This window comes from Caenorhabditis briggsae (assembly GCF_000004555.2).
Source record: "Caenorhabditis briggsae complete genome, chrIV, whole genome shotgun sequence".
In the NCBI taxonomy this organism is placed as follows: domain Eukaryota; kingdom Metazoa; phylum Nematoda; class Chromadorea; order Rhabditida; family Rhabditidae; genus Caenorhabditis; species Caenorhabditis briggsae.
In genome coordinates, this window is record NC_013487.2 from 7,729,642 (window position 1) to 7,756,796 (window position 27,155).

General features: G+C 38.4%; 6 protein-coding genes across 6 annotated transcripts; all 6 read right to left on the bottom strand.

Annotated features, from left to right (window-relative positions):
- Positions 1-324: 324 nt before the first annotated feature.
- On the bottom strand, positions 325-11,104 carry Cbr-unc-82 (the record flags this gene model as incomplete). Its single annotated transcript, XM_045235522.1, is given in 32 exon segments — positions 325-428; positions 498-640; positions 685-959; positions 1,301-1,420; positions 1,515-1,574; positions 1,654-1,982; positions 2,028-2,167; positions 2,212-2,309; positions 2,483-2,555; positions 3,075-3,139; position 3,537; positions 3,789-3,978; positions 3,998-4,032; positions 4,222-4,377; positions 4,513-4,584; positions 4,778-4,925; positions 5,072-5,188; positions 5,269-5,530; positions 5,568-5,657; positions 5,695-5,889; positions 6,031-6,453; positions 6,536-6,661; positions 6,926-7,247; positions 7,382-7,425; positions 8,103-8,194; positions 8,790-8,913; positions 9,240-9,751; positions 9,802-10,015; positions 10,091-10,309; positions 10,392-10,511; positions 10,695-10,831; positions 10,939-11,104. The coding sequence occupies 32 exon segments, from the start codon at positions 11,102-11,104 to the stop codon at positions 325-327; spliced, it is 5,172 nt and encodes a 1,723-aa protein (XP_045093135.1).
- A 1,629-nt stretch (positions 11,105-12,733) lies between these two features.
- On the bottom strand, positions 12,734-18,669 carry CBG05863 (the record flags this gene model as incomplete). Its single annotated transcript, XM_045235523.1, has 7 exons — positions 12,734-13,021; positions 14,210-14,329; positions 14,514-14,852; positions 15,676-15,926; positions 16,159-16,222; positions 17,598-17,770; positions 18,513-18,669. The coding sequence occupies 7 exons, from the start codon at positions 18,667-18,669 to the stop codon at positions 12,734-12,736; spliced, it is 1,392 nt and encodes a 463-aa protein (XP_045093136.1).
- Positions 18,670-19,812: 1,143 nt separating this feature from the next.
- CBG05862 lies at positions 19,813-20,739 on the bottom strand (the record flags this gene model as incomplete). The annotated part of the gene is made up of 4 exons (XM_045235524.1): positions 19,813-19,887; positions 19,948-20,014; positions 20,063-20,396; positions 20,442-20,739. The coding sequence occupies 4 exons, from the start codon at positions 20,737-20,739 to the stop codon at positions 19,813-19,815; spliced, it is 774 nt and encodes a 257-aa protein (XP_045093137.1).
- A 1,862-nt stretch (positions 20,740-22,601) lies between these two features.
- On the bottom strand, positions 22,602-24,145 carry Cbr-srtx-1 (the record flags this gene model as incomplete). The annotated part of the gene is made up of 6 exons (XM_002633109.2): positions 22,602-22,753; positions 22,800-23,268; positions 23,435-23,668; positions 23,712-23,788; positions 23,838-24,036; positions 24,143-24,145. The coding sequence occupies 6 exons, from the start codon at positions 24,143-24,145 to the stop codon at positions 22,602-22,604; spliced, it is 1,134 nt and encodes a 377-aa protein (XP_002633155.2).
- A 1,033-nt stretch (positions 24,146-25,178) lies between these two features.
- On the bottom strand, positions 25,179-26,096 carry CBG05860 (the record flags this gene model as incomplete). The annotated part of the gene is made up of 3 exons (XM_002633108.2): positions 25,179-25,397; positions 25,442-25,798; positions 25,848-26,096. 3 exons carry the CDS (start codon positions 26,094-26,096, stop codon positions 25,179-25,181), a joined length of 825 nt encoding a protein of 274 aa, XP_002633154.2.
- Positions 26,097-26,921: 825 nt separating this feature from the next.
- CBG26346 lies at positions 26,922-27,077 on the bottom strand (the record flags this gene model as incomplete). Its single annotated transcript, XM_045235525.1, has 1 exon — positions 26,922-27,077. The coding sequence occupies one exon, from the start codon at positions 27,075-27,077 to the stop codon at positions 26,922-26,924; it is 156 nt and encodes a 51-aa protein (XP_045098514.1).
- Between the last annotated feature and the right edge of the window lie 78 nt (positions 27,078-27,155).

Below are 27,155 nucleotides of genomic sequence, written 5' to 3' on the forward strand. Positions count from 1 at the left end.
CCTCCCGCATTCTGACCTACTAATTGCATTTCTTCGATTTCAAAATAAAATATTTTTACTTTAAAAAAAAAGGGAAAAAAAAGAATTTGAAACATATAAAAAAGGGGAAGAAGACTGAAAAAAGAGATGGAGACGTGTAAAGAAAAACAGTCATTTTTGACTAGGGTGAGGGAAAAAGGGATAGTATCGGACACCCGATAGTTTCTCCATGCGATATTTACAAAAAAGGAATTGATGAGCAAATTCAAAAGACTCTTAAGTTACATAAAATGAGAAAGTGGGGAAGTTAGGTAAAGAAGAAAAGAAGAAGAGGAAGATGGCATTTTAATAAATATTCGGGTCATCATACCAATGACGACGTTGATCAGTTAGACCTGGAGTGTAGGAGTAGCGATTGAGAGCGCTGGATGTATCACGGGTGGTTGAACCTGAAAACCCTCAGTTGGAGCAATAATCAACATAGTTGAAGAGTCAGTGCCTGAGTTTTTTTTTCAGACAATGGGTTTCTTTTTTAAACATTTTTTTTTGATAATACAGGAAAAAATAACAGAAAACCCGGGCCGAAACGGTACCTGGATATTTTCTATATTGAGCCACGTATGATTCTCTTGTTGATGTTGGATTTGAAGAAGTGTACGCCCTGAAGAAATAATCTTACTTAAGGTAACATTCTACAAATGTTACCTTGAAGAATTATAATAATCGAAATGTCCAGTTCCAGCAGTATCACTTTTTCTAAACAACGACTTGATTCTATCAATTGGAGAACTTGGTCTCTTGAAATCTCTGCTGCTCGGAGTGTCATCATAACCGTTGGTGATCAATTTTCCATCGGCTCCCATTCTCACTTCACTCGTTTTTCTTCGATTGAATGAAAGCAAAGATCTTTTCTTTTTTGGATTATCCAACACAGATGACGTTGTGTCGATGTTTCGGCTGTGCGGCCCGACAGATGCGACCTAAATTTTGATGAGAATTGTATTTGGAAGACAGCTAAACACAATGAAAAAACAAATAATTAGGTTGGCAGTATTCTGTAAGTATTGAAAATGATAAAAACTGTATATTGGGGGAGGTTCAACATGTCACACAGTGGTAATGGATACCATGCTGGAAAAATTTGAAAAAAGTGGCACACTGAAAATTTTAGAGGATCATTTCAGAGCTTCAGATTATCCGACACCGGTATAATACTAATACTTACACGAAGCTGTCTGCCATAAAACGAGGTATCCTAAGAATTAAAGAAGTTTCCCATTAAATCTAGATTCTCTGTTTTTTATATTCTCTTTTCGCTTACCTGTCTTTGCGGCGAAACACTTTTCTCGAGAGACAAATGACGACGGAGACGTTCGAACACCTGGAGAATAGAACGCATGCTTAGAAGTTGAGAAAGAAAAAAAGAGGAAAGAAATTCATGCTGAATTTCAGAAGGGAACATGAGGGAAGAGGTGCTCCAAAAATAAAGGGGATCAAAATGTTTTTAAGTGGGACAAAAAGAAGGAGTTACTTACCGATCGAACACCACTGCTTGGTTCGTAGGATGACTCAACACGTGGTTCAATGTCAGCACTCTGGAATTGTGGGTTATGGGGAGAGAGAATCAAGGATCAGTTCAATTGTTACAGTTATAAAAAATCACTCTAAACTAACCTGCTTATTCTTAAGAATACTTCTTGGCTGTCCATCTTTTTCCATCGTCGTGTTGGATCTTCCATTGGAACTGTCATGATAATTGACATAGGAATAGTCACCAGCTCCGTGAGTATCCGGAGTAGTCAATCGAGTTAGAAGGTTGCTTCCGTATTCATAATCAACCTTGTTTCTATCCATAGATCTGGAACGATGGTAGTTGCGGCGATCAGCATCAGTCATAGCAGAAGCAACACGTCTAGCAGTTGGCCGGAAACGGTTTTCCATGCTGGATGCTTGATTATCGGCAAGAGCACTGGAGATCGCGTAGTGATCGTTACTAGGTGTTGCTGAAAGTTTATCATCTGAGATCTGAAACGATGTTTAAAACTAACTGGATCTTCCATCATATCTGCTATAAGCAGTTGAAGATGAATTGTAACTCTCTTCAGGACGTCTTAGACCAGTTAAAGGTCTATCACTAGTTGATGTGTAGTATGAAGAAGGGCGGTATGAGCTTGCACCAGTAGTACTTCTGAAAATAACGAATCAGGTCAAGAAGTTTAGGATTAGACTAACAGGTTTGAATGATATGTGTTTCTCTCGGCGTCCCGTTCTGCCCGTGTTTTATACACTTCAAATTTACGATCATTGGCCCATGAGTTTAATGTTGGTTGCTGAAATAAATATATTTTATGGATGTCCGAATTTCTCTATGCTGAAATCAAGTTTACTTTCACAATTACAACATCTATTCCAAAATACCTAATCAGATTCTTGTTCGTGGAAGACCTCGGAAAAGCTTTAAACCAATTCAGATATTCTATTCAAGGTACACCGTCATACCTACCTCATGCTCAAACTTGCGTGTATAACTCGGGCTGGCATTTGAAGACGTTATATAGCTTCTATCATAGGACGGTCTGAAAATGAGATTATTCACTAAACAACTATCAAACTTCAAATTCATAACCTGTAAATATATCTCATGTCCTTTTTTAGGGAAGTCTAGGAACCGAAAAAGAATTAAAAGAAACGGCTCAGAGGGGGACTAGTGTATTTTTTCCTATTTTTTTCCCGAATCGGAGGAACATCTTGTTCTTTTTTCTTCTCCTTCTTAATTTCTCTTCTTCCTTTTCAATCTCCGTAAAATCGGATTATGTTTTCTGTGTTGTTTCGGAGGGCAGTTTTTGTCAACAACAAAAACAATAGATACTATTCGAATCGTCTACAACGCATCCCTCTTTTTTTCATGTCATTAATCAGGGTGGTCAAAATCACTGATCGTAGAAATGAGAGGGAAGTGATGACGACGATGATAATGATACTTAGAGAAAGTGATATATAGAGATAACAATTATAATGGGATCGGTTGATGAGGTACTATCTAGCTTCGGAGAAAAAAGACAGGAAGGAAAAAGAAAGTGACGAAATGCAATTACCTGCTAGTATCGTGTGGATCGTAAGATGTAGACTTGCCACGATCATCGCGGGATACTGCCGCAGTCTGGAATTTCAGAGAATGAAAATGTTAAATGAATATAATTTCAGAGAAACGCTGTTGTGCTTCACAGTTTTTAAGGCTTCTAGCTCTGTTTCCTGGTCGCAAAATTTTGATACTATTCAACGACACGTTCTAAAATGTCCAAAAAAGGAAGCTAACAAACTTATTATCTGGGGATACATTTTAGACCTACCGTAACCTGTCAGTTCAATTCGACCCTAGTTCTTTCTACCACTAATCCAATGTTTATTTACACCCAAACAATGCTTTTCTAACTCTCAAAACAAACATACCCAATCTTGATTGTGAATAAGCATGTGAATGAAAACAATTAGAAAATGGTATACTCAAAAGTGTTCAAAACTAAAAAGACGGGGGCCACTCCTCTCATTCAAAGTACACTGTGTTCTTCTTCCTCTCTCTTTCTCTCCTCCCAATTCCTTTCTCTCTCATTTTTTCCGCCTCCAAATGCTTGTTCGCGCTTTAGGCGTGTTCTTCTCCTGCCATATACAAAGTGTGGGTTTTCTCTCTATTCAGATGTGTATGTTTGACAGTCACCCGATTGTTCGTGTGAACTACTTCATTTTGACTAATTAGATGAGAGAATTGGTATCATTCTCTCCTTTTTGTCTGTTTCTTTTATTATACTTACATATCGACTGGTTGGGGACATCGGACGATAGTCACTATCACGATGAGTACGGTAGCTATCATCGTGATAACGTGGACGAACGTATCCAAGAGCCGAAGGAGCAGCGACTCCAGAAGAGTGATGAGAGTAGAATGGATCCGAAGAGATTGGAGAGAATGCCCGCTCTGAAAAGTTTCATTGAAGAAAAATTCTCAATTTTTGGGGTGTACCTTCGTATGGATCCACAGATGGTCTTTCCAGAGCTCTGAAAATCGATAATTTTTCAAAAATGAATGGTCAAATTTTCGCAAAGAAATCCTGACTCAAGCGTTTAGAGCATCAGAAAAACAACTGAACGCATCATCATGATAATCAATATCCATTCAATTAGGAAACTGAGAATAAATTGAGTTTTCTCGAGTCAGTAACCAGGAAAACAGAAAAAAAACTGAACCGTAGCGCTTCTTCGGCGGTTCCAATAGTCCGATTCCTTTGTCTCCTTTCTCGATTCTTCCTTCTTATATACGCAGAAGCACTTTCATGCGTGTCTTTTCCATCTGATTCCTGAGAAATTGTCGATGGTGGAGGCGGAGCTGCACCCCTTGTCACTCTGGAAACAGACGAAAACGGCTCAATTCGGTTAGAAACAAAGCCACGTTCACAAAAAAGGAACTGAAACAATTATCACAACCACAACCACTGAACCAAAAGTAGGATAAGTGATAGAAAACAACGGAAAACTGACGCGTTTATCCGGCGATACAGATCCGATGCCATATAGGCGGACGGACGGAATAGAAGGTTGGTTTGTGAGGTTCTGGAGATAAATTCAGGGATAACTCAGAATGACATTAGGGGGAGTTCCAAAAGAAAAAGTTTTTTTGTGATTTGGTTGTTTTGAACTATAATATAAAGTTTTGAGAAATTATATGTTTCCTATCATCTAATACATAAATTAGTCTATTCTGAATGTGATTGCTTAGCAACATCCGGATATCTACTAGACTCACCTTCTTTCTGAATTAATCTCACTATCCTTCAACTGTTCCTTAAGTAGTGCTTCTGTCTTGCTATCTTCTTTTTTCTCCGTTTGCTTCAACTTCAACTCAGCAACCGTCACAAGATACTTTGCAGATGTTCCAGCTACAGGAACTTTTTCTGAATCGGATGAAATTATCACAAATCTTCCCATAAACTCACTAGATTCTATTAGTTTTGGTTAAAGGCTAACCACTACATAAAAAACATAAAAATATCACTATTTTTGTGAGAGTTTTCAGATTAAAAAGCAACAAAAACCACACCTGGCGTCGCCTGAATAACCGTCGAAGTTTTCGGCGATGCGACTTGATATCTTGGATTTTGAGAATTTGGTGAAACAACGGCAGGTCGAGTAGTTTGATGAATCACTGGCACGACAGCTGAGATTTAGAAGCAACCGGGTTAGAGAACGAATAAGAGGGAGTTGAGCTGAGAAGCCACGTGTCAAAAAAGAACTTACCACCGTCATCTCTTCGTACTGCAGCAATAATTGGTCTCTTTGGTTTGAAGTTTTCAAAATCTGATCCTTCTGCAGAATCAGTCTCTTCGACCTCCTCCTCATCCTCATCTTCCTCTTCTTCTTCGTCATCATCAATGTCTTCTCCATCAGACTTCACAACGATCGGAGGAGGTGTGCGTGGAGGAACACTTCCGACGTACCTGGATTCATAGTTTTGAGAATCAGAAACTTTTCGAAAGAACTCACGAATTTCTTGGCTTGTCTCCATCTTTTGGTTGCTTCAGAAGATCTGCTTTAACCTTTTCCATTCTCAGTTTTCTTCTCAACTCTACATCAATTCCACGTGCATCCAGCTTGTTGTTTGGATAGGTTTGAAGAATCTCTTTTGCCTGAATCAAGGTTTCAGTCAGTTCAATCTACGTCTACATAATATTCAGAATCCAAAAAAAGACTCTGACAACGATACAGTGCAGTGAATATGAGAAAAAGAAAACATGCTTTGTCAAATAGGAAAGGTGACAGCTCTGCCGAAGGTTGTGGACCACCGAAGAACTTTTTCTGCTGCGTCGGAGATTCACATTCCGTTGACACACCACGACCATAGTTATTGATGAGAGTGTGCTAAAGAAAAAGGAATAGAATGAAGAAATAGAGAGAGAGAGAAAGTGGTAGTTAAGGGAAGAAGTGGAGGGAAGAGTTGAAAATGACTTGCAAAGAAACATGGGATGCTATTCTAGATCTTTCCGGATCTTATAGATTCACCTGATATTTTCCTTTGCTCTGTCTCTTGATGAGTCCTCTATCGAATGCATCCAAAAATTGTGGAGAACTTGACGGATCCGGTGGTGGATTGGCTTCGAGATTCTCAGAAGTCGGAACTCTTTTCATGTCTTCAGGAGCCTTCTTCTCCACCTCATCTGCCAATTCTTCCATTTCAGCATCACTATAATCCTCATCCTCATCACTCTCCTCTTCTTCTACAACTGTCTTCGAGCTCTCCGGATTCTCAATAATCAGTTTTGGTGTCTTTGGAACAGTATCAGCAACTGGTGTCTTCTTTCTTCCTTCTTCATCAGAACTATCATCTTCAAATGACGTGTCTTGTACTGTAACTTCTGTTGTGTTGCTTGCAATCGATTCCTGCATGCGATCATGCTCCGCTTCCTCATCCGGATCGAATCCAACCTGAAAACATACAAAGGGCAATAATGGTTTTTTGGATCATTCTAAAGGATGTTTTGTTTTCTATTCATTCCTTCATGCACACCTCTACAGAATGCCATGGTCTCTCTTTCATCTTTCTCGTAGGCGGTGATGGGACGGCCGGAATCTCTTCTTCTTCAACTGGATCTTCTTTCTTCTTTCTGGTGAGAGTGTTTTGACGGGAGAACGTCTGAAACGTGTTAGGTTCATATCATTCATATGTTATGTTCTTGAGTTTGGAGTGCATATGATTGGATGGGGTTCTATGTGAGGTCATCGAGCACAAGCACGCTCTACTGAATTTTGAAGCGCAGTTCTTTTGTTCTAATTAAAGAGTTAGGTCTGTTTACGAAAATAATCTCACATTTGATATTTCCAAAATTCCTATTTTCCTATTTCTTTTGCAATATATTTTTCAGTAGAGCGCACAGATTGTATTCTGAAGCCAAATTACCTGTTGTTCAACCACTTTACTCGTCTGCTTCTGAACTGGTTCTGGTTGAGCAGCGATGATGCTCTCGAGAAGTTCCTTGACCATTGGTCTAGTGTCATACAAAGGATGTGCCTTGATTCTACCGATGATGTTCAAATTGACGGGTCCTTTTTCCATTTGTTCCAGAACTTGATTCATGAGCATATTCAATGAATCAGTCTCGATTCTGTAGGTACTGGCTGTCATGTGCGGACGAGTACGTGGTCTTTCTGGCTCTGATGTTTCTGGTTTATCCTTGACAGGAACAAATGAAGGAGCACGCGAGTCCGCTGGTTTTGATGTTCTGAAAGAATAATCCGATTTGTTTTTTGCCCACGAAAACGTTCAACATTTAGTCTAGCCGCTTGTTTGCGTGCTGCCGTTTCCCAGTAACCAAAAATAGCCCGTTAGTTTCTCCTTTTTTCTTTCAAAGCCGACACCAAATCCGTATAGCAATAGCCTTTTTTCAGAGCGGAGGGACGCTGTCCTTCTCTTTTTCCCCCCAACATTTTGTTTCCAACTATTGCACGCTCTCCCGAAAAAAGGCCATCGTAAAAAAGATCAAAGTGTAACGGACTGAAGGCGGATTTATCATAAAAACGCGAGAGAAAAAGACATGAGAATGGTCTAAACACCCGCGGGTAATCCCTTTTTTTAGCGGTTGTCATCCATTTTCTAGTCAATGTACCTTTTTATGATTTATTCCCAAATCTCGCATCATTCCCCCTATTTTTTCATATCGAACCGGCAATCCCTATTTGACACCTCTTTTCGGTTTTCGGAATTTTTAGTTTTGTAAACACCAACTGTTCAGTTTCATTTCTCTTTTCGGTCTGACATTCTCTGATAATCATAAAGGGCACAACTTCTGACTTCTTCACTAATTAACAAAGTTATTGAACTGGAGAAAATTAATAGCAACATTAAAAATCACCAGAATTAGTGTAACTTGTGCTTCAAGTCACAAAATATTCGGCTCCCAGTGGGGGATCAACACATATCTGCAAAGTTGTTTTGTCCGTTTCTAACCAGAGGGCAGCTGAACTCAGATAAATGTTTTTGTGATCATTCTTTGAATGACCCACATATTTTTTATCAATCAAATAAAACACCTGTTACTTGTGACTTTTTAAATCATCAAAGTCTTTCCCCAACTCACCCTCTCGCTGTCTTCGGGTCCTCCGGTTGTTGCTCTGGTGATTTTGCCTTTTTCACTTCTTTGACTGCCTCGGCGCGAGCTGCCGCAGCTGCCTGAAATTCGAAGAATATCAATGTTTTTTTTTTTCATGATTCATTTCGAATGTGATTTGTTATGAAATTCTGGAACCAAAAGGGTCAAGTCATAGAAACTGTCAAACGATGACGTTCGGGTTCAAGAGGAGATTAATTTTTGTCTAGTTTTCTTTCAGTTTGGAACAGGTCATCTGAATCATAAAATTCCTCCCATAAAAACAGGTAATCTCTGAAAACTTTTTGATTTTTGTCATTTCAAATTCCTCCTTCATATTTCACTGTGAATGTTACTAATTTATACCGTATTTGCTTTAATAGAAGCACACCCTGTATTTCAGTTATCTCGGTTCCTATGTGAGATATCAAAAATATGTTAACAGATAAAATGTTTGTATTTACATTATGATAACAAATTATCAGCTGACAATTTTGACTGGAAGCGAGATAAATTAGCTCTAAATTAAAAGTTAATGGACCTTCTGTGTATTACAGATTGTACGGTATATTGTTTTTTCTAAAATTTCTTATTTCTTACCTATCACTTAAATCCTCCCAAACTAAAGATCAACTTCTTCCCTATTTTATTCCGAGTCCAAAATCATACTCAATTTGCAGAGTCGTGTGATTTCTTTCATAAAAAAACTTCCGTACAATCGGCCTAACTGTTCGCTGACCCTTGCAAAACCCCGCGCGATGAAGTCTACTGTATTGTCTCTCATGATCGTGTTGGTACTGATCTCGATCGTTTGGTCAGAGGTAACAAACATATCTTTTACAACTATTTAGAATACAAAGATTTGAATTTCAGATGACGTGTGCAGAACAATGTGCAGAGAGCTACTTGGATACGGTCAGACTACACCCAGAATACACATCGATTCAGTTGAAGACGTCTTCATTGAAATGCATTCAAGATTGTCATGATGGGTTCAAAAAATGATTTCAAAACAATTTGAAATAACATTAATTCAACTTCGTCTCATTTGACCCCCTACAGGTTACTGCCAGTGATAGATATGAACCGAATTTGTTCAATAAACCAACAAAAAAAATCTATACAAACCTCTTTTTCTTTTTTCTGTTGCCCCAATCGATTCTCGATTTGTCGAAGTCTCTCCAATGGATCATTGGGATCCACCACTTTCGGTTTCTCTTTTTCCTCCTTAACTCCTCTCAACGATTTCTCAGCAGATCTCATCTCTTCTGGTTGCTCCTTCGCCACTTTTCCGGTCAACTCATCCGTTTTTCTAGTCTTTGGTGGTTTGACTGGAGAGTTGTCATTGAATTCCTCAGCCTCCTTTCGACGTCTTCTAAAGTCTTCGATCTTGCGACGTGTCTCCGAAGAAAGATGCCCAAATTCCATGAAGACATCCTGTTCGTCTGCCAAATCCTGTACCACCATTGTCTCTTCTCTTTCCGTCAATGGAGTGTGATCTATGATTTGATTTTCAGGAAGTTCTTGAATGACTGGCATGTTTTCTTCAAGATTCAACCACCAATGGGAAGCGATGTCGAAAATTGTAGCTCTTCGTTCTGGATTCACTCGAAGCATGTTACGGATGAGCATTGAGGCAGCTGAAATCAATCGAATTATAATATTCCAACTTTTTGATAAAGCAGGTTACTTGAAGGCGTCTCTGGCTCAAAGTACGCTCCTCTTTTGATCTGCCTGACCATTCGATTGAAATCTCTTCCATCAAAAGGCATACTTCCATAAACTAGTGTATAGAGAAGGATTCCAAGAGACCAACAGTCGACCTCAGGACCCTTGTAAGGAGTTCCATTGATGATTTCTGGAGAAGCATACAATGGACTTCCACAGAATGTTGTTAGGAGATTCTGGAAAATTTGAAATATAGTTTAGACTATTGAAATAGACATTTGAAATATAGACTTCAAAAAATGACTGCTTACCTTATCAGCAAAATAGTTGGACAATCCAAAATCGGCAATTTTAGCATTGTTATTCTGATCTAAAAGAATATTCTCCAATTTCAAATCTCTGTGTGCAACCCGATGTTTATGGCAATAAAGGACGGCAGAAGTGATTTGTCGAAAGATTCGGCGTGCTTCTGCTTCTGGAAGAGATCCACATCTTGAGACGTAATCGTACAGTTCTCCACCGCTAGAGTACTCCATTACGAGAATGATTTTGTCTTTGTTTTCAAATACTGCAAAACGAATGTATTTTTGAGAACATCCCTCATTGCAGTACCTTCATAAATCTGAATGATATTGGATGGTTTAATGCACTCATAATACGAATTTCCCTCCGAATCCGAACCAAGTCAGCTTTGCTCTCAATTGCGCTCTTTTTGATCAATTTAACAGCAACCTACAAAACATGATTTCTATTTTTGGTCCTGGAGAAAACTTCTGACAAATCTTGATTGAATTTTTTTTTTGCTCGTTCCCACAGAACGAGCAACAAAAAAGATTTCAATTCGATCCCTAGAGACGTAAAATCGACGACAATAAAAAGTAGATTGACGTCTTTAAAGATAGAAGACGAACAAACCTCTCGATCGAATTTGTGATCGTAGGCCAGAGACACTTTTCCATATGTTCCAGAGCCAAGCTTCTTTGTGATCTCGAATCGATGCTTCTCTTTTTTGGTGGGACTGCATGGTTCTGCACCGGACATTGGATGAGTACCTACAAATTACAATTTTAGGTCAACAGGAAAAATATTGATTCCAAAAGTTTGATCAATCTGGAAAACTGAAAACATGTAGTCTCTCGTGATCAAAACAGAACTATACCATAAACGAACTTGGAGCATGTGGGCTCATGAGTGACAATGCATTGCCTATTATTGTTGCAATAGTCAATACATCGATCAGTCTGCTCGTGATCATTTGATGAAATTGCTCTTCGAACACATTTGACAATTTTACCCGCGTTACAGAGAAATGAGCTCAACGGCATTCTGATGGAAAGACTGATAATATTTAGAAGACTCTCTGATCCAAAGTGAACACGACGAGTAAATCAGAAAACAATAGAGAAGGAGGAAAGAATCTGAGGACACGACCAATAAACGGGCTGCGGTTTATGGGTTTTGAAACGAGTGAAAATGCTCAGTGACAAAACTGACGCACCAGCTGAGAACAGAGAGGGGAGAATGTGAAAATAACTGACGAGATATGGTCATAAAATGGGACATCATATGCCAAATGCCAAAATGTTCACTACTTCTTTTCATATATTCGAAACTCTTGAATACTCAGCACAATGTTCCAAAATGTCTGGTCAGAAATAGCTCCCCAGATAACTTTTAGGCCAGATGAAATTTAGCAATTTCAAAGTGTTCGTGGATTTGGCGTGTGTTTGTTGTACGTTTAATACTTAGCCAACGAAAAGAAGAAAAAAGAAGCTTCAATCTGACGTTCACTGGGGAGCGATTTCAGATCAGACCTTTCTGAACACTGTGATTCGGTACTTATTTTTCTAAAATGTATGTGTGACTCACATGGAATGACTCCCAAGTGTTAACCTCGGAAAAAATATAGACCTATATGGTTGGATAGAGAGTGAAAAGTTATTTTAGATTCCAAGCGGAATAGTTGGTAAAAAATTTCTTATGGGAGTTATGGTCCAAAAAGTACCAAAAAATGCCTAAATTTTCAAAAAATCATAACTTTGCCAGTTTATGTCCGTTTGTTGAAATTTAAAAAACAGTAGATAGACAATTGATTGAACACTTGAGAATAAATTTTTTAAATTTTTTTCCTATTGATTGGATTATTGATTTTTTGAAAAAATCAAAAAATTTTTCAATATCTCAAAAATCCTAAGGTTAATTTTTCTTCTCATTATGACCATTAAAATATAGCACATTTGATTATAGAAACATATCAATACCCCGGGGGAAATCAATCAATCAAACCATACGCAAGTAAAAATCACAAAAACAAGTATGCCCCTCACCATACCGGCCAACGAATTCAAAGAAGCCAAGTGCCAAAAATCGATATTTTTTGGCATAACTTGTGTGAGCATGATTTCCCCATAATGAGAAAAAAGTTAACCTAGGATTTTTGAGATATTGAAAAATTTTTTGATTTTTTCAAAAAATCAATAATCCAATCAATAGGAAAAAAATTTAAAAAATTTATTCTCAAGTGTTCAATTAATTGTCTATATACTGTTTTTTAAATTTCAACAAACGGACATAAACTGACAAAGTTATGATTTTTTGAAAATTTAGGCATTTTTTGGTACTTTTTGGACCATAACTCCCAAAAGAAATATTTTACCAACTATTCCGCTTGGAATCTAAAATAACTTATTACGCTCTATCCAACCATATAGGTCTCGATTTTTTTCGAGGGTAACACTTGGGAGTCATTCCATGTCAGCGAGAAAAAAAGTTGGTGGTTGCAAGAAAAGATACTGAAAATTTCGTTCCAAAAAATGACGGATGAAGTGATGGATGAGCTAGTCACCCTAGAGCAATCTTTTTGAAGGAACGAAGTGTTCGGAAAAGAGTAAAGGAGATATAGTTCATAACGGTGTTGACTCGGTTTTTGGGAGTTTTGTTAAATTCTTCTTGAGTCATAAACTTTTTTGCCTTCTGGGTTTTCCGGTTTCCGCATTTTTTCCTCCCCAGTTTTTTGGGTGGGTGTCAGTTTGTCGTCGGTCCGAAGAAGAAACTTCTTTGCTCCAGAGAAGAGCATCTCTCATCATTTTTGGCAGTGCGAAGAGAGCAACACAAGAGAGTTGACAATAAAATGGCCTTTTTTCCTTTCCCTCAGCAACCGTCTTCTCCAGGGAGTTCTTGCTCCCAACTCGAGAAAAAATGACGACTCTGGGATGGGTGAAAAAGCGCAAAAAAGTTGGCTTCTTCAAACGACTTCAAGATATATGTCACAAATTAGAGTCACGAGTCACATGTGTCTGGAATGAAGAAGAAAACTGAGAAAGAACAATGACCAAAACGACCTTTTTCAGTTTGGGTCCAAGAAGAAAAAAGGGGAGAATTGTGGGTCTGGAGTCCGATTCAGGTGGAACGATTTGTCATTTTTTTTTTCTTTTTGGTCAATAGTCAACAGATTGGAAATTCAGAATTCAGAAGTAGGTACGTGCACAATTTCAGTCACCCAGATACCAATAAACAAATTTCAAATTCTACATGAATGAAAAATTACAGAATTTGAGGTGCCATATACTTCTGATGCGAAAAAGTAACAAACTTCCAAAAAAGTAACAAACTTCAGTAATTTTTTTGAAAACATACGCCTCGCTACTTCATGAGACTTCCTAATACCGTGTTTACAAAGGAGCCCATCCTAACCGTCAACTTTGAGCTCAGTTATCTAAATACCTGTGGAAGATATCAGAAAACTGCAAACTGATAAAATGTTTATCATAATATCACCAATATTTTATCAATTGACGAAATTTTGATATCTTTCACAGGAATCAAAAAAATTGAGCTCAAAGTTGACGCCCTGAATGGGAGCTTCTATTAGAGGAAATATGGTGAATTGACAAATTTAATTTTTTAGGCTCTCAAAGTTACGAAACAGAAGTTCCAAAAAATTTAAGAAACGTCATCCAGTTGATGTTTACATTTCTTTACTAAAAATGCATTCCTGTCTGCGGTCTATTTTCAGAAGTAATTGTGTTGTTTTCATCTGACCAAGTTAACCTGAACTTTCTCTTCCATATGCTTCCTGTATATCCAAGTCATTTTCTTTTTCTATTCTTCGTACTCTTTCATCTTCCATCCCACCTACAAACTCTTCTTTAACAATCATTTTGAGGGCGGAAACCACTGGACACGAACAACTGTCTTCTTCTTCTTCTTCTGTCTTTTCTACTCGTATCTTCTTCTTCTTCTTCTTATTGTGCTCTCGCAGTCATTGATTTATCTCTCCCGCACAGGAGTTTCGGGGATGGGGTCCCTTTGAGTTTTTGAGGACTAAGTGTTTCGTATTACACTCAATTCTCACCCTGCTCTCTCTTTCTTCTATATCTCACACACAGAGACAAAAAGAATGGATTTTTTCTTCCGAAGAAACAACTTACCAGGTCCATAACTGTTCGTAGCTCCACCGCCATTTGATCCAAACGGTCGAATATTGGATTGGCTGATACGTGCCAGACGACCCGATCGAGATCCCGAATTACCGACGGGCATTCGTCCTCCTGGAAAAAGGAAGAATATATGCCGAATGAAAAATTACAGGAGAAATCAAATCAAAAAGTATAAAACGAAAAACATCCGGTCACTTCTCCCTCTCTTTTTTTAAACAAAAAATTGTACAACTTGGTATTATGTATAAACATGGACACCACCGATACAATAATATTCTATGAGCGAGTCTCACACGTTACAGTCAGCAGGAATAGGGCTATTGAAAGAGTGAGGAAAAAGTGAAAGTGGGTGCTCTGAGTAGATGATGTCATGAGTAGTCATCTGATTGTCGAGTCGTCGAGGAACAACAAGTTCTGTGTGAGGTGGAAATCGATATCCAGATAGGATGGGACGCGGGAGCAAGAAACGACGGGAAGGGAGCTTCTCACGATCCCGAAGAAATTGGATGGAGTGTGGAGATAGAGGAGAGTTTAGAGAGTGTATAGGGCAATGGGTCAGACATCGATGAACAGAACGAAAGATATGACTAACTACTGCTGGGATGGAGGATGAGCAGGTCCCCTTCTCATCACACTGATATTTTGAAATTTTTTAGTGGTCGGGTGTCTGGAGGAATCCCGTGTCGATCTTTTATCATATGGAATTTTCTAAAAACTTCGGGGATTCGGGAATTGGTGGTAGAAGAGCCATGAGATATCAGAAAAGTTTTCGTGTACATAAAGCTGACCAGTATGAAAATTGGGGTCTAAGCAAAATGAGAAAAAAGAAAATTTTTAGTATAGAACGAGGTCGGTCTTATCTAAAAATTTGAATAGTCCGTATCTGTTTTTTTTTGTTTGCAAAAATTTTGAAGCTGACTTCAACTATTGTATTCGTTGGAGCTTTCAGAAGTAACTCTGCAAGTACGAAATTTGAAAGAACCCGCTAAAAGAGATACCGTAAACACTCTAATAGAACGCGATCCTATGATTTTGCTTTGAGCTCAATTATCTTAATTCAAATAAGAGATAGCAAGAAATTGCCGATTGATGAAAAGTTGGGGATAAACTTTTTAACAGTAGACGTTATCTTTCATATATTTCGAGATAATTGAATTCAAAGTAAAATTTCCTAGTCTTTCAGAACAAGTTTCAAAATTTCCTTTCCACTATTTTTTTCCAAAAGATAGCATAGGCAATATTATTTTTTTATAGTGAATGTGAAGATGAGCTCAAAAATTAGTTTTATTAAGACTGAATTCAGACCCCCTTTGAATCTGGGATCATGAATAAAAGAATGAAAATGTGTAAAGTGTTTCTGATGGATTGATGGTAACTAACTAAACATCTCATACAGAGAGTAAGAGATAAAAGCGGAACGAATCGAATTGAAGAAACAGAGATCGAGTATCTAAAACACAGGAACCGGCCTCTAGGTTAAGAGAGGAACTCGACTCAATCTCACTATCCGTCTCTTCTGCGTGAAAACTTTCTTCGCTCTCTTTTTCTCTCTTTTTTTTCCCAGTAGGCAAACACGATTGCTCTATGCCATCACCACGCACTTGTATCAAGTATCCAGGTGTGCCAAAGTGACGGGAGATATAAGAAAAATAGGAACAAAAAGTGTAGAAATTTATGCTTGAATTGAGTTCGGATGAAAAAAGAACGTCTCGGTAGATCTAGAGAAAAAGTAGAAGATCTTAGAGTTTATGAATCACAATGGACGATTTGCGGGGAGAAAAGACATGCGTCAATGAGGGAGAAAAGAGAAGAAAACTTCAAAGATGATGGGTGTAAGATTGTGGAAATGTTTTGAAATATATGTTTTCCGGAAAATCGACAAAAAATCGTTGGAGGTAGTGTGGTTTTACACTGGAAAAGTCTATAAAACATAGTCTAACGAGTATTGGTGATTCGAAACTGGTGAAGAACACAACAAGGAACTTTTTCAGTAAGAGCTGGGTTCTGAAGGTTTATACTTCGAATGGTAACCTGATCATGAACAAAATAATTTATCCAGTGTTATTAAAAGGCCTACAGAGATGACCGGCAGCAGAACGAGAAAATGTGTTCAGCAGCAGAGCATGAATCAGTTTCAGATTTTATAAAGAACGCATTTGTCAATGTCTAGAAAACTATTTCTGAGGAATGCAATACCATTTCAATAAGTCAGAAACTCTTATATTTTTCAAATGTTTCAGAAAGTACGGATTTTGAATTATAAAAGTTTTTAAAATTCAATAGTTTTCTTAATTTCAAGTTCAGATTTGCAAGAGTAGAATTCTGAATGATCAGATGAAATAGTTCAGATATATGATAACAAACAAAAAATAGTTCAGATATATGATAACAATTAACTTTGACTAGGTCAACTGAGGATATTAACTGTCGTGACGGCATATTGGGTGGTGAGCCCCTAACCGTACGGATGAGCAAGAGAGCATAAATTTATCTAGTTTCAGATGAGAACAACATTAAGCCGTTTAATTTTAACTAATTTATTAAACACAAAAGAGTTATCGGCTGACTCCCGAATGGAGCTTTATCTTCTTCCGAGTTGTCCTCGTGGTCCATCCGTACCCATCCTTGTCCCTCGGTGGTCGAGCTGCCGTTGAGTCGTTCTTCGTAGACTTGAGCCGATTGGAATGGAACGAATGTAGACATCTTTTCGTTGGTTTCTTCAGCTTATATAGCGACGATTGATCAGATCGTAGATAAGATAAATGATTAAGCCGCCGATGTGGTTGACACCTTGAATAATACCGAATGTATATTTACTAAAAGTTGAGGAAGAAATGGCAGGGCCATTCCTTCCGCAACACTCGGGGGCCGAAATGATGAACTTTGGAGATTTTCTTCATAAGTTCATAAGTACCGTCAGATTTCGGTTTCTCAAGACCGAACGTCTGCGGTTTCTAAGCGAGTGTTGCGGAAGTAATGTATCGTACATTACTTCCACAACTTTATGCTATTGGCATTATTGTATTCTTTAATTGTAAGCACATCTTAAGTTGTAAGAATAATTCCAAACTGTGGAATTTCTCTAGCCTATCTGAGGATATCTAAAATAATATTCAACATCTCTTGCTTTGTTCTACGAGCTATCTGAAGGAATAAGTTTGTATGGATTTCCAAGTTACGTGACCGTCTCCTTATGTTACCTAAATCTTATAACGAATCGTATTTGCTACGTGGAACGGTTGATGTGAAGTTTATGTGAAGGAATAAGATCAGTTCTCTGTATATTGCAAGAAAGCCGCCGTCTCATCCATTCAAAAGATATAAGATGGCTAAGGAGCAAGCTGCCGACAAAACCGCCAAATCGTGTCCTTCTAAAAGCTCGTTTTAATAAAGTTTGAGTGTTGAAATGTTTTTTTTTCTTTCTTTGTTTAACTGTCTTTCTGGTTTCCGAGACGGACAGGGGTTCACTACCCAAATGCCGTCTCGACAGCGAGTGCCCACATGGCAATTTTGCTTTAGCTCGAACAGTCATATCGGGATAATTCTTTATTGCTTCTTGAGTCGATCCCACAACGCATCTTCATGTTTTCGATGTCTCGAATAGACATAAGCTTTCGATCTGTTCCAAATGAACGACCTTCACGAAAGTGTCCTTTGTTGGCAAAAATCTTCTATCTTCAAGATGTTGAGTCATGAGACGAGCATTCCGACACAATCACGGCGATTACACATTTACGAGTGCGAAGGCAAGTTGCAGACCTGGACGCTTCAGGTTGCGAGATATCCACGACGGATGGTTCCACAGTTCCACATACTGACATCATGACTCGGTGTCCACCGCAACTTGACTTAGACGATTCCGTCTCCCAGTTGCGTGATTTGTAGGTGCTCCCAGACTCCAACGACTAGCGATTGCGACGAATTTTATTTTTTTTCTTCCAGAGACGATTTGGTGGTGGTTCCTTAGGTGTTGTTTCCGATCGACTTCTAGTGTGTTGCCACATCGCCATCCTGACGACCCCACACCAGACCATTGCTATCCACGAAAGTTCCGAACGAACTATTTCATCTGTTCCGAATGAACTTGTTGTCTCACTGACTAGATAGCTGCTCTTGCCCCACCGGGGTCCTTTACCGTACTGACGATTTCAGATGGTTCCCGGTCGATGCACCATATCGTGACGGCATATTGGGTGGTGAGCCCCTAACCGTACGGATGAGCAAGAGAGCATAAATTTATCTAGTTTCAGATGAGAACAACATTAAGCCGTTTAATTTTAACTAATTATTAAACACAAAAGAGTTATCGGCTGACTCCCGAATGGAGCTTTATCTTCTTCCGAGTTGTCCTCGTGGTCCATCCGTACCCATCCTTGTCCCTCGGTGGTCGAGCTGCCTTTGAGTCGTTCTTCGTAGACTTGAGCCGATTGGAATGGAACGAATGTAGACATCTTTTCGTTGGTTTCTTCAGCTTATATAGCGACGATTGATCAGATCGTAGATAACATAAAATGATTAAGCCGCCGATGTGGTTGACACCTTGAATAATACCGAATGTATATTTACTAAAAGTTGAGGAAGAAATGGCAGGGCCATTCCTTCCGCAACATTAACAGATAATTCGAAACATTAGATATTACCGTCAAACCTGTAAAAGAGGGACCTCACACTGTCAATTTTGAGCTAATTTTTGTTGGCTCCTATGCAACATAACAAATAAGTGTCAACTGATAAAAAATAGGTATCAACTGATATTTGTGATGTTATGATGAACAATTTATCCGTTAAAAACTTTGTTATACTTTTTACAAGAATCGGGGAAAATTGTCTCGAAATTAAAGGTTTGGGGTCCCTCTATTATAAGTTTCACGCTATTCAAGTGCTGAACAAATTTTGAGGATATGAGTAAATCAAGAAAGCGAAGATAAGAAAAATGATTGGATGGATGTTTTGAGATGGACTGAGGACACAAGAACAAATCAATGTTCTCGAGACAAAAAAAGGATTCAAGAGGAAAGAAGAAGAAGAGCCGCAAGGAAGCAGAAAAAACGGTGTAGGCTATCATCTCTTAATTGATCAAACCTCTCTCCGTCTCTTTATTCTTTCTCTATTTCTCTCTCGGATCTGCAAATGTTTCGATTGCTGCTGAAGGGGCGAGAAGAAGAAAAAAGAAGGAGTGGGTTCTTCTTCATCATCTCAAACTTTTTCATTCTCTTTCTCTCTTTCATCAAAAAGGTCCCTTCTGAACAGCACAGGTGACACCCCCGAAGTATGAGGAAAAATACTATTAGAATCAGAGAGACGGAGAGAATTCGATGCATTGGAAATCCCGACGACGAGACGGGCTTTGTAAATCGTGCTCTGATGTACAGCTAAAGATAAGAGACGGCTGAAACAGGGTGGAGGAAGAAAATTGAATCACAGTCTGGTCAATAAAAAGAGATGGGTGATAAAGTGTGATCACATATTAACAACCAGAGGGTACAACTTTTTCTTCTAGGTGCACGCAAATTAATGCGTAGAGAAAACAAAGGAGAGAAGCTTGTTTCACTAGGCAGTCTATCTTTTGTTTACAATGACGTGGAATTGGAGAATCACTTGCCTGATGGATCAATGGTAATACTGAATCTTTTCACAGAAGATGTTGGTTTGACCTCCTGATTTGTTACCTAAAATTTTGGATTTTTTGTTATTGGGAATTTGCATAAAAATATAAATTTCGGTTTCACCTCCCACTTAATTCTAACATCACTGCCACTCAATCGTGCTTCTTTGCAAGATTTGTTTTCCAGTGATCTGAAATATTTGTTCTTGATTTGAGTTCATATTTTGAAAATTACTCACTTAGAATTTTCGTTTTCAGTATTCTCCATGGATTCTCTCCTGGATACGGTAGTTGAATCTTTGATCCGATGTGCTGATGCATTGTTGTTACCGTATCTTTTCATCAGCGAATCAATAGTTGGAGATGTCTCTCGATTCGTTCTAGCTAACAATTCCTGGGCTCGCGAACCTTGAACATATTTTTTCAATAGTCCTGTTTTTGTTTTCAGAAATTTTCTATCCTTACTTTCTCTACTTTTCCTTCCATCTTCTAAATTTTCTTTCGATTTGTTCAGATATTTGTTCATCAATGCATCTATTGCTGTATCTCTTCCCGTACTCGATGGAGGGATCACTGAAAGTTACAGTAATCAACATCAAACAATTTTTGAAAACTAACTATAGGCATTCGTTCTTCTCTCACTGATTCGGTGTCTCAACCGTTCCGCCCGACTTCTTTGTGGTTGTTTCGGATCCGCCGGTGGTCTTGATGCAAGGGTTCCATTACTACTTCCACCTCCAAATGCATGTGGAACAGCGTATTCATGTGGTGGAGGACTGATCACCGATGTTGCTTGAGACCTCAAACGATCGATTTGTGACGTGGCATCAGGACGAGTCCAACCGACGGAAGACGAAAGAAGGGCTGGAGATGTTATTGCTCGGCCATATGTTCCGTACCGTTTCTTCGAGGACATGCCTGAAAAGTAATAGAGTGAAGGGTAAGAAAAAAATGATTACGACGGAAAAAACAGAGACAGAGCAAATAAACATGAACGGATAGAACATCAAGAAGTCTGTAAGAGGGAGGTTGTCCATCGTTGATCTACACTATTTTTGGGTGTTTGTCACAATGTACGGAGTCCGAACTTCGGAATCACTTTGCAGAAAATTTGGAAATCACTGTGAAAATGTTTGAAGTTTCAATATTAGAATCATTCGGGCTTAGGTCGATTGTTAGAAAAAGTTCCTAATGCTAATCATTTCAGAACCAAAATGGAACTTTCAGTCCTAGACCAGTGAGATGTCAAATATTTCTAAAAATCTATGATAAAATGAAAGGAATCTTCTGGATACTGGGGGATTCGTTCCCGGGATGAAACATCGGGACGGAGCCCCTGCTCTCTGCGAAGTGCACAGCCAATTCCAACATCTGGTGTTGGTCGCCGTCATCTTCGTTTCTCCATTTTCTCCATTCTCTTTTTCTCTTTATTGCTCTCTTACAGGTGTCGTTCTTGGGAAGTTCTTCTTCGTATTCATCTAACCCTTCTAACTCCTTTTCCCAAAAAACAGAGCTTCGGAAATCGAAGAAAAATATGGTAGACTGAAAGCGTTAAAAATTCAAAAAACTTGAAGAAGTTAAAGAAAAAGTAGGAACAGGGAATCTAGCGATGCGTACGATGTAAGGTGTAGTGAGGATGATGAAAAGCCAAACGATTTTGGAGAGCTTGAGCAAACTTTTTGTGTCTCTCCGGTGGGCTCCCGCGCAGGAGATTCTTGCGCAAAACCTCGCACCCGCCTAGACACGGCTAATCAATGTAACGACTTGTTTTTCTGTAGAAGAGAGACAGAGAAATAGAGCATGGAACGGTTTTTGGGGATAGAGTTCAACTATTGTAAGGCTCTTGAAGACTCAATAAGCCAATTTTTAATTTTGCTCAATTTGATTATCTCCAGCTTAGGATGAAAATTTCAGATGCCTCTTATTTTTGAACTGTCAGTTTTTTTTCCAAGTGAACACTTTTTTCCAAGCTAAAAAGTAGATTTTTATTTCGAGCTGACGCGAATTTCCGAGCAAAAAATGAGTACATTAATGCGAAAGAGACTGTCGATAAATGCAGAAGTTTTTTTTTCAATATTTACTCGTTCTGTGATTTAGATTCTGTCAAGTAATAGATTCTGGATGTTGCTTCACTTATCAATGTCAAGATTATTTTAACATGTTTAATTGATCATATCAAATCAGGGTAAAAAGTGCGATAAACTTTAAACTTTATGATAAAACTAGACTCTTCGGTAAAGTTACCATCCCATACCTCCCCTTATCCCTGCCCTCTACTACCCAAGTGACATCATTGAGTATTTTGTTTGACTTTGTTTGAGATTCAGGCATTTCTCCTCCCTCATTTTTTTCATCGCGCGATCCATCAGTTCGTTTTCTGTATGTTTATCAAGCTCTGTCTTTGCTCTTTTTATCTGTCCAGTCAACAGGTCAAACATATTCTCTCCTCAATGTTATCATGAATATCCAGGTCGAATACTAACGTCAACACCTTCTTGAGATTCTTAATATCTTCTTACCGACAGAGGGAGTTTAAGAGAGCTCTGATGCCCCCGCTCAACTGGTATTTTGGTTAATGTGTAAAGAACATGTGCAAAGGATTTCGGAAAGCAAAGAAAACATTATTTTATGTATTTCAAAAAATACAAGAGAAGTTTCAGATTAAAGAAGATCAAAATGCGTGGAAGATAGAAAAATGCTTTTATCAGGAGGACTGGGAACGAAATAATTGAATGCACCGGACGGTTTGTTTCAAAAAATCAATAGACCAGTATTCGCTTAATCTTGATAGTAGAAGCTGACAGATCGCTCATTTCCAACGGGTACTCCAGCTTCTCCAGTGATGTTTCCTGTCATCGAATACCAAGATCCAAATGGATTGGGCGAGCCATGTCTATCCAAATGAGCCGGAACGTCTTCTGGTGGATCATCTGGAGAAAAAAAAGAATAATATCTTTGTTAATATGAGTTAATCACTTGCACTCTGCCATTTTCTCTCTGTATTGGCTGAATATCGGTTGAAAAGAGAATAGACATTAGATTGGAAGGCATTGAGAATGAGAACATGCCAAAGTGGTTGGAAAATAATGACAATAATCCAATAGGATACTCGAATAATATGATCCTTGATTGCAATTAATTCATGTCCCTCTGTAGTACGAGCAATCAAAAGAAGTGGAACATGTACGGATAGCCCGGATAGAAAACAACGGATAAATATTGTTCCAAAAAGCTGTTTAGTGGTGCTTGTCTCCTCTGACCAGTTGTAGCTCCATTTGTGTTTTGTCTGTCGGATGCAATACAAAATAATAGTCAGAGAAAGCGCTCCAATGCACACAATCGGTCCCCATTGTACAGTTAGGATATGTTTCAGGTAGTATTCCTCACCAACGACTTCATCAAATCGACACTGGCTCATTACGCGGACAGAAGTGTTGAAACGAGACTGGAAGGTTCATATTTTTGCGGTTTTACAGAACTTATCAAAAATATTTGTATTGCATAATCGAGTTGCGAGCTAACTACTAAAAGAAAACTCTAAAAAATTTAAAAACTTATTCTTCAAGAAAGAACGCCGAATGGGGATAATTTTAACCGAAATAATTATTCACCTCTAATGGGAAAGCTAATCCTGGTACGGATAGACCGGCAGATGCAAATAACAAAAGCATGAAAAGCTTCCAGTTTAGGAAATACGGATAGATTTTTCCATATGACACTGGAAACATAATCTGAATCAGACGGTCGATGGAAAATGCGGAAAGAAGAAGAATATGAAGATAATCAGTGATAAGAAATATTGGAATATTTACAGCACGAGTCAAACAATCGAATGGGGAAATTGTCTGGAAGGAAATGTTATAGAAGTAATATATTCATGTTTCTTACCTCAACAGTATTCCCATAAATTGTAATCATTACTCCGTAGAATCCATCAATCAAAGTTCCAATTCCTGATAAAAGATCTGAAATGTTTCGTGGTTGGGAACCGATTTATAGTTGATTCCCGCTTACCTGAAACTGCAAAGAAAAGACAGAAAATCAATGCATCCTTTGTATTTTTTCTCATCACGATCATCACAAGAGCTGTACATGCAATCATAGCAAAACCAACTACTGGGAGCACTTCGTACAATAGATCTTCCAACATCTTCTGAAAAATGCAAAAAACTGTTACATGATATTGATTAGATTCTTCTTCATATTTTATTTTCTTCTACCAGTAGCTCTCAAATTTTAATTTTTTTTGGAGAAAAACAAAGAATACCCGCTAACAAAAGAGGAAGGTCAGAAGTGGTGCAAGCCTTCCGTTGAAGTACCATGCCGAGAACTCGAAGAATGAATTCAACCTGGAGACAGCTCACTTCTCTATTATTTCTGGTTCTATTAGAAAATAACCAGAAACTGGAATTCGGCAGAAAAGACGTGGTGATGAAGCAAGGAAGCAATATAATAGAGTGCGGTGAGAAGCCGGATGAAAAATTCCGAAATTGAGGGAGATGTGAAGAGTGGGGAGGTGTTAAACTTATCGTCGTAGATTTGGGCATACTGATCGCGATTTGAGCGGATTTATGTGCACCCAGATTTGAGCGATTTGTGGTTGTTTTTGGAGATAGGAAAGGTGGATGAAATGGAAAAGATGTCTCATGGATATGAATGACTTCTAACACTAACATATATGGGGTCTTGATTTGACGACCCGTTTAAGATTACTGGGAACGAATCGACTTATTCTCTTTCACACACGTTAGAGAGGTTAGAATACGAGTTGTCTGAGCATCTCGGTAAATGTGGGCAACTTCTTCCCCAACTACAGAAGCCTAACGCTCTCTGATTCCCAATGAGTCAGGTGTTGTGACACGTGGAGATTTCAGAGTTATCCAGCCGGCTTTAGTTTGCCACCTTCACTTCCTCGTTTAACAAAATGTTCATTGGGATCTACTGACCCGCATTCACTAATTGCCAATATTCAAATGAAATCTAAACACTCACCGCAGTACCAGTAGGCCGCACCACAGAAATTTCAATATTTCTCTTCATTTTGAAACTGGAATAGTAGTCTTCATGAGTCGACATTTTCAGTTGTCCAACAAATCGAACGAATGAATTTCCTGTTGAAAGTGGATGGTGTATGTTCCACCCTCCCTCGCCTAATCCAGATTTCATCCCTCTTTAAGCTTCACATTTCCATTTGGATTTTCAGACTCTAAAAATCAGCTGAGAAAAGCTGCTTTTCTGATTTTTTTTTTCGATTATACAAAAACAGATTCCGATAACTTTATTGCGAAATGAAGGAAAATAATAATTGAATGTTTGCTGTGAGATTAGCTTCAAATACAAAAAGGGAAAAAAGTTTTACTGAATATTCTTGTTGTTTTTGTTTTCGATTCTTGTCGTTTCCTTCCGAAATGGTCCACTGACAACACGATCAATAACTGTTCCATTTGGAGAAAGTAGTTCTTCTTCTCGATAATATTCCTCAATTATTGTAACTTTTACATCTGAATTCTTCGGAATCGATTGAACATAGAGGGGAGATGGGGTGGCTGTGAGCTGAGTCACATCAGTCATCACCTGAATTTTCAATTTGGTGCTTTTTCACAATGACATATACTCACACTTTTGGAAGTTGGTTTTCTTGAAACCGCTGTTTTCGTAGATTTTTCTGTTAGTTTCTGAACTGAGTGCTTCTGACTAGAACCATTTTGGATCGTATTTTCTACTCCTACATCCTTACTGAGGAGCTCAAAAATACGTTTGTTCAGAGAGTATGGTGGAACGTAGAACAACAGAAACAGAACCAATTTGAACACATAATAACATGGAATATTTTCTAGATTTTTATCGAAAAGTGTAATTCCCCCGAAAGTTGGAAAGTAGATGTACAATGATTCATCAGCCGGTTTCTCTTCTGGATAATAGAAAACAAGAAGCAGTGGGACTCCAATAAGAATCGAGTTGGCAAAGAAGTGAGCCTGAAGATTGGTTCAAGGAATTATCTGAACCGTTTCATTTGATATCTACCTGATCACAAAAAGTCAAAATTAGGAATAAAACAGTGCCGAGAACCTTGGCAATTGTGTCCGATTGCATTCCAGATATTTCAGATAAATGAGCCAAATAGCGAGCAGTAAAGTGTTTCTTATCATGAATTCGGGTGTCGATCCAATCGAGAAATCCACCATTCATTTTGGATGATTTGGAAAGTGATTCCATTTTGCTCTTTGGGTGGACAAGACCTAAAAATTCTCGTGGACAAACCACGTTTGACATTTTTCTTCAAAAAAAAAAGTTCGAAAATTGCAGCTGACAATGAACATTTTGCTGGCAGCATCTAGAGCATGGGACCATTCTGGATTCCAAAAACTAGAATTGTTGCCAATCTAAGGCACCGTGCCCTGCTCCGAGTGGCCTCGAACACCGCAGCCGTGCTCCTAGCTCTCAGATGTCGTGCCCTACCGTGCCGTTGCCGTGTCCCTTCTTGAACAACTCGAATTTTTTTCGCACTAACTTTCTGTCGATTCTAGATGGACGTTATTTTATCCTATATAAGCGAATTAATTCAAATTGTTTTATTCAAATACAAATATTATTAAACAATGTCATATGTAATCATAACTGATAAAACAAAAAAAAGCACCACGAATTGTTGTTGAACATCATCAAAATAAATTTGGAAAATGAGGACTATAAACATAAGCAGATACTGCGTAAAAATGATTTGGACAGGGGGGATCGGGAGACAGTTGTAATTCAAAAAATATGAGAAAATGTAGAAAGAGATATTATGTTGAATTGAAAGAAAAAGGGGGAAAGAGAGACAGTTTCTGAAAACAGTTCATAGTGAAATCGAGGAGAAAGGCCACTGTTTTGATCAAGAAAATTTTTTGGGATATAATAAGATACTAGAGACTGATGGAAAATATGCAAGTTGAGTTACGCGAAAAGAACTCTGTGAGCTGATATTGCCCACCAACCATCTAGAATGGGAATATTGAGCATTTTGAGAGAAGGGAGCAGTTGATTGTTTTTTGGTAAGATGAGGAGAAGTATGAAAGAAGAGTCAAATAAGGGAAAAGCAAACCAGTAAAAGGACGATCATCTACAATTGATAAGGGATGGTCGAGTTGGGATGGAGGGGAAAGAGAAGGGGAACACAATCGGAAATCTAAACTCGTACAAATTGAATGAGGTGGATTTGGGGAAAGGAGAAACAATAAGAGAGATTATTTGGAGAGAGGGGCACCTATTCATTTCAATTTTTCTAACTCGTAATCGGTACGATATAATGAGGGAAAGAGGGAAAAAGAAGAGGGGAAGAAATGGTTCGAA